At 45.6% G+C, this 7,188-nt stretch overlaps 1 protein-coding gene across 1 annotated transcript in view; it reads right to left on the bottom strand.

Annotated features, from left to right (window-relative positions):
* Window positions 1-1,276: 1,276 nt before the first annotated feature.
* Window positions 1,277-7,188, bottom strand: part of CASR (calcium sensing receptor) — a 28,492-nt gene continuing 22,580 nt past the window's right edge. Inside the window, exons 5-6 of the mRNA XM_052648194.1 lie at window positions 4,719-4,842; window positions 1,277-2,799 (exon numbers count right to left, since the gene is read on the bottom strand). Coding sequence (XP_052504154.1) covers window positions 1,277-2,799; window positions 4,719-4,842 — 1,647 coding nt within the window. The remainder of the gene's footprint in view (window positions 2,800-4,718; window positions 4,843-7,188) is intronic.

The following is a 7,188-nucleotide window of genomic DNA, read 5'->3' as shown; positions in this document are numbered from 1 at the left end:
ACTGTTCAGCAGTATGCCGTTCAACATTCAATCTTGTAAAAAAAAAAACAAAAAAACAAACATTCAATCTTGTAACTACCCTTGGGCAGACTCCTACTGCTGGAGGGAATCTAAGTACGGCATTGGGGGGTGCCAAGAGTAATATCCCATGAGAGCTCTCTTGGAACCACATGTTCTTACCCCAGAAACTGGTCAGAGACTGGGAGCTTATTCTTCACAGGGGAAGGCATGGATCTGACTTCAGGAACCATTTGGGGTGGAGAAAGAGGGAGCTTCTGGATCCCTGGGCCCTGAAAAGGTTCATTTAGGGCTTAGCTCATTGGGGTGTGGGTGGTGGGGCAGGCAAAGAAAATGAAACTCAATAATACTGCCTTATATCAACCAGACTGGGACATTTTTTCCAGTTTATATGGTCCATGGACTATTAAAACAAAAGCATTTTCTTAAGGATAAAGCTACATATGACAATATTAATTACAGATACAGCTCATTGGATTCATGCAGTCTCTTCCCAGCAGTCTGAGGTGATTCCTGAGATCTTGGAATCTAAACATGGCATCACCATCGCACTCTGGACAAAATGAGACGTACTGTTAGAGGATGGATGCTAACCTTCTCCACGTCACACAACAGCAGCAGCAAGTAGGAAACCACATATTTAACAGTTTTCATAAATAGGAGGGGACAAATTCATCTTACAGCCCTGGACGTTTTGAGTTCTTCCCACTGTCAAGGTGTTGGGCAGCGCTGGCGACATTCTATCTTTCACACTCAACCCTAGTGGTGGCCAATATGAGGTCCTGTCACTCTGCACAGGTTTGTCTCTGGACCAGGCTGTCTGCAAAGTTCAGGGCAGGCGTTTCAACATTAAAAACAAAAATCAAACCAAAACAACAGCAACAAAAACAACAAATAAGACCCTAGGGGGAATAGGTGGGTATCTTAAAGCCGTGGTTTTATCTCTGGACTGTTGGATGGGATAGAACAGAAGAGGAGAATGGAAGCAGGGATAGGAAAGACGAACCTGACTATAGGGATCTCAGCACTGTGATACACCTAACCACAGAAGCACACCGCTCTCCTCTTTTTAATTTTAAGGGGGACATTATTTCATTCACTGTCGTTTATAGCAGTGCAACTAAGTTCCAAGCATTTGGTGGGTCTTATCCCTCCTTCCTGGAGGAAGGGAGGCAGGGGGCAGTTCCTCATCCCTGTGGAGAAGGTCATCCCGGGAAAACTGCCTGGATTCTCCCTGAGCTGGCTTTCTCCTTCCCTTTTAAGAACGCAGCATGTTTTCTGTAACAGTGCTGCCTCCACCGCTGATGACAAAGCTCCGGGAATTAGACACTACAAGTGCCGGGGACATCTCTTCGGGGTCCTCCATCTCTAGCTGGTGGTCCTCACCCACAGGGCGCTGCAGGCCTGTCTCCTGGGCGGTCCCTTCCGAGTCCGTCTCTCCGCACTGCAGCGGGAGCAACGCCTGGTGTTTGGTCAGGGCGTCATTGTTTTTCTGGGCCTCCAGGGAGGTCTGGTGCGTGGAATTCCTGTGAGCCACGGCGCTCTTCTGAGGCTCGTCAAAGCTCAGCGAGAAGGTGACGGTGCCGCTGCCGAAGATGACCTTCTGCTTGCATCGGGGCGGCTGCTGCGACTGTGGCTGCGGCTGTGGGGTCGAGGGTGGCCGCGGCTGCGGCTGCTGCGCGCTCTGCGGGCTCAGGGCCAGCGGCTGTGGCTGCTTCTGCCTCTCCGGCTGCTGCTGCGGGAAGGGGTCCTCGCTGTTGCTCTTGCTGCTGATGGAGGAGGAGGGGGTGGATCCCGTGGAGCCCCCCAGGCTGCTGGACCGCTGGCGGGAGACGTTGCTGCGGCGCAGCGTGGCTCGGGCGGCCACCTTGAAGGCGTGTGCCGCGGTGCTGCAGCGCACCTCCTCGATGGTGTTCCGGGACGGCTTGAAGAGGATGATATAGACCTTGTTGAAGAAGATGCAGGCCAGCAAGCCAAAGCTGGCCGCCAGGATGGCGATCACCTCCACCGCAGAGACGAACTTGCCGTAAGTGCTGGCGTAGGCGGGGATGAAGGAGATCCAGACGATGAAGAAGATGAGCATGCTGAAGGTGATGAACTTGGCCTCGTTGAAGTTCTCTGGCAGCTTCCGGGACTTGAAGGCGAAGAAGAAGCAGATGGCGGCCAGCAAGCAGGTGTAGCCGATGAGGAAGCCCAGCGCCATGAGCGAGCCCTCGTGGCAGGTGATGAAGATGATCTCGTCCTCCAGCTCGTGGTTGCGGTAGCTGGAGGGGGGCGCCGTATTGAGCCAAATGGCACAGATGACAATCTGCATGAAGGTGCAGAGGAAGACCAGCAGGAACTGCAGGTTGAGCCCCCACCACTTGCGGTGGAAGCTGGTCGGAATCTTGGCCTCAAACACCAGGAGGACCCGATTGGTCTTCACCAGGATGCACGAGATGCAGAGCACGAAGCTGATGCCAAAGGCCGGCTGGCGCAGGCGGCAGGTCCAGTCCTGGGGCTCCCCGATGAAGAACAGGGAGCTGGAGAAGCAGCAGAGCAGGGAGAAGAGGAGGAGGTAGGAGAGCTCCCGGTTGGTGGCCTTGACGATGGGCGTGTTGCGGAACCTGATGAAGACGCCCAGCACGAAGGCTGTGAGGAAGATGCCCAGCACAGCGAAGAGCGTGAGTGCGATCCCGAAGGGCTCGGTCCAGGACAGAAACTCGATCTCCTTGGCGATGCAGGAAGTGTGGTTCTCATTGGACCAGAAGTCATCAGGGCACTTGTCACAGGCACTTGCGTCTGTAAAATGTCGCCACGAAGGGGTCAGGACTGCGTGGCAGAGACTGAAATTTCTGAGTGTGAATGTGGTGATGAGGGAACTTTAAATTTGCTTTATTGATGAAATGTGATTTTTACATTATCAGATAATGTACTGAACCCTGACGTGCTTAATAATATACTTGATTTCATGTTTCTTTGATGGTTCTATTTTTTTCTTTTGTGCTGTACTCAGTCACGTGTGCTGTGATCAGTCATATGTGCTGTGTGTTCAGTCATATGTGTGTTCAGTCATACGTGCTGTGCTCAGGTCCCTTCAGTTGTGTCCAGCTCTTTTCGACCCTATGGACTGTAGGCCACCAGGCTCATCTATCCATGGGATTCTCCAGGCAAGAAAACTGGAGTGGGTTGCCATGCCCTCCTCCAGTTTGTATATATGGGGGCTACTTTTTGAAAACTGTTTAAATTTTATGTTGCAGTGTAGCTGATTAACAACGTTGTGATAGTTTCAGGTGTATAGCGAAGGGATTCAGTTTATACACATACGTGTATCTATTCTTTTTCAAGTTCTTTTCCCATTTAGGTTGTGGCATAATATTGAACTGACTTCCCTGTGTTCTACAGTAGATCATTGCTCATCCATTTTACATACAGCAGTGTGTACATGTCAATCCCAAACTCTAGGAGGGCTACTTGCTTCCTTTAACACTACTTGCTGATGTACAAACAATCATCCAGCAAGCACAGAATGATCAGTCTTGCCAGACAGGTGGCTGCCCTGCACACTGGGGGTCTGGCGCTGTCCACCAATTTTCACAGTGATTCACACTCAGTCTGACTTATTTTGGACATAAGGATGGGCTTTGTAGACACGCCAGATCAGCCTCTTAGATCATGGCAAAGTACTCCATGATTCTGACCTGTGCCTTCCTCATTCCAAATCAATGGCTTTCTAGTGAGAGGGGCTGCAGACTCATTTGACCAACAAGTGTTTATTAAGCCTCTGCTGTGTCTCAGTCAGCGTGCAGTTTTGGGGAGTGAAAGGAGCATGGGCTTTGCAGTCAGAGATCTGGATGGGAATCTTGGCCCTGCCATTTATTAGCTGTGTGACTTTGGTCAGGCTCCTTAACCATTCTGAGCCTCAGTTTCCTCATCGGTGAAATGGAACCAATAACTCCATCATGGTAGTGAGGATGAAATGAGTTAATAATAATGAGAAAAAAATTATATTTAGTATTTATAGAGTGCTTCCAATATGCCAATCAAATATTTCTCTATAACTTATCATGTGTTTTACCAGTTTTATCTAATTTAATCCCCCAAACTCTGTAAGATAGGTTTATTATTATTCTTACTTTATAGATGAAGAAACTGAGGCATAGGAGAAACATAAAATAGTAAGTCCAGTGCCAGGCACTCTGTAGACAATCTATCTTGACCTATTAACTCTGGAGCCTGGGACACACATCTCTGGTTCCTAAGAGGTCATTCTGTTGTTCAGCTCTATTAGCCCAGCTTTGAATTTGATGTTACACTATTGCCTACAGCATCTTCTTGCTGCTGACATCCAGTCTCTCATTTTAAATGGTGATTCCCTGATATGCTCTCTGGCACTGCTGCTGCCTTAATCAGGGAACAGACACAACTTTGTCTATTCAGGATCACTGAGCTCTAAGAAAAGAAAAACAAAATTGGAGTGCAGTATCGAAGAGAAAGATGTGCAACAGATGTGTTTGTAAACTTTTATGGTATTACAGAGATATCTAATATTCCGACTCTATCCCCCTCAGTGTGCAGCCCAGTGTGATGCTCAGACGCACCTTGTTAAATGAGAAACCGTGCTAAGCACTGTCTCAGCCCAGCCCTTCCAGGGACTTTGCTGAGCCCAGGGCCCCACAGTGAAGGGAGCTCTGCATGTCCACCAGGGGTTGCTCCTTTACCTGTCTCGTCACTGTACTCCCCATCAGGACATTCCACACACTCAAAGCAGCAGGTGGGCTCCCCCTCAATGATTCCTTTCCTGGTCCCTGCCAGGCAGTCTCGGCTGCAGTTGGAGAAAGGCACCTGAGGGCGGAGATCACAACAGAGGGGCTGCAGCTGGGGGATCAGTCTTCCAGCTCCTCTGACATGTGTCAGAGGGAGGAGCTGGGCACTAGCACCAGCTAGTGGCAGACTCGGGCCCAATCCAGGCTGAGGAAGGACCAGCCGTCTGTGTTCCTATTATCTCTGAGGGGACAAATGCCTATGGGAAAGTGCATGCACACACACACACACACACACACAAACACATCTCAGTGGAATTTAAGGAAGATTAATTGTTATGAGTCTACGCAGTAACAAAATCCTCCTTAAATAGCCTTCCCTTCCATCCTCTACAAGTCCCAGAATAATATACTCCTCTTTCCACTTACTTCCTCCCCACCACACAGTCATACCTGAGATGACCATCATCCTTGTTCACCACAAGCAAGTAATACTAAACTTTCAAGGAACAGAGCAATCTTATCTTATACAAACTCTAGCAGAGATCAGGAAAATATATATATTCTTAAAGGAGCACCTTCCAACTAATTTTTGTAAGCCCAGTATAATAACCTTGATTCTAAAACAAGACAAGGACAGTATGAAGACCCATCTCACTTATTAAGTTGTCTTCAGAAGTAGAGCTGAGTTGAGGATTTGTGTCCAAGTAATTTATAAGGAAAGTTCCCCCAAGGGAATCAGGAAGAGCATGGAGGAAGTAGGACACAGGAGGGAGGAGAAGAAGCAAGGCTATGATCCTGAGCAAAGTCCCTCCGACTTCTGCCTGATTCCCCGGGGGAGCTCTGGATTGCAGGTTAGGCCCCAACGCTGTCCTGACCTGAAAAAAAGGGCTAGAGCTTTCATACTTGCACAGCACTCAGAGCAGAAGGGAAATGTAAATTCCTAGGCTCTTCTGAGGTTCTCCTTTGCCTCTCTGAGCCTGTAGGCAAAATGGGTTCCATTAGCCTGCAGGCAGTCTCTGAAAAAGAATATGAAGTTCTGATTATTGGAAGTAAAAATGTATAGAAGTTATTGGAAATAAAAATGTATAGAAATCCTGGAGATACATGCAAAGGGTAAGGACTCTGAAAGGATCTGGAAAGAGTTCAACTACTTTCTACTGCTTGGAAACAGATGAAAGTACTAAAATAACAGACAAACTCAAAGGGCATGAAAAACAAAATACACCATGATCATGCTGAGTTCCTGCCAGGAATGTAAGCAAATTTAATATTAGAAATTCTGTGTCACTCACTGTAATTATAAATTAACACAGAAAACATGATCATCAATGGATGAAAAAATATTTGATGAAATTTAACACAAACTAGTGATAAAAAACTTAATGATGTTTGACAGAAAACAAAATTCTGTAAAGCAATGATCCTTCAATTACAAAATAAGTAAATTTTTTAAAAAATTAGAAAAAAACTTAATGAGAATAGGAAGAAATATCTTTACCTTGAAAAAACATCCCCAAATTGTTAGCATAAACATCAATCCATATGACACAATATTATTTAATTTAAAATAAATAAGGGTGCTTATTTAAAACAAGGGTGCTCAGTATCACCACTATTATTATATATTATACCAGGGTTCCTAGTTAGTGGAACAAGAAAAATATGGGCAAACATATTGGGAAGGGGTAAAAAAACTGTTACTTTTAATAATAATGCAGATAACACGCTTGTCCACATTAGAAATAATTGGAGAGTAGCCCCAGGCATTAGTTTTTCTTAAAAAACAAAAAAAAAAAAAACAAAAAAAAACTTCACCTTTTGATGTATGCTATTGGTTGATTTCTAGCTTCTTAAATGATTGTTTTTGACAATTTTGCCCAATCTACCATTGCTTTACCATTCAGAAATCCTGCTTCCATCTCAATCTTTGATCATGCCAGGTAACTGAGTACTTATTAGGTATTTACTACCTAACAGTCTATGTGTATCAGAGATAATAAATACATCATAAGAATGCAAAAAGCATACATTTCTTGAATTAGGGAGCAAGTCTTCATTTTTGTAGCCCCAGTTACAAAGCCTTGAATAACCCTTGATACATGGTAGGGTTCATACTATTTTCAAAACATCTCTTTAAGAAGATTATCCCCCTTCCTCCACTACTTGCTTGAACTGGAGACATTTTACAAAGTTAAACACATGGAAAGCAGTAAAATAATTATCATTATTTCCAGCAAAAAAGAAATAACTGGCTTGACAAGGAATTTTAAAACACTTCAACAGATGATCAGCAATAGTTTCTAACGAAAGAGGAATAGAAGTGGCAACACCAGATCTGATGATCCCTGAGACTCTCAGGACCCTGGTTTGAAGGAAGGAAAGGATAAGCTACATCTATGGACACTAATGTTTGCTATTATTATGT

Source organism: Budorcas taxicolor, chromosome 1 (assembly GCF_023091745.1).
Source record: "Budorcas taxicolor isolate Tak-1 chromosome 1, Takin1.1, whole genome shotgun sequence".
NCBI classification, from domain to species: domain Eukaryota; kingdom Metazoa; phylum Chordata; class Mammalia; order Artiodactyla; family Bovidae; genus Budorcas; species Budorcas taxicolor.
The sequence above is the reverse complement of the archived record's forward strand: the minus strand, read 5'-3'. Positions and strand labels throughout refer to the sequence as shown.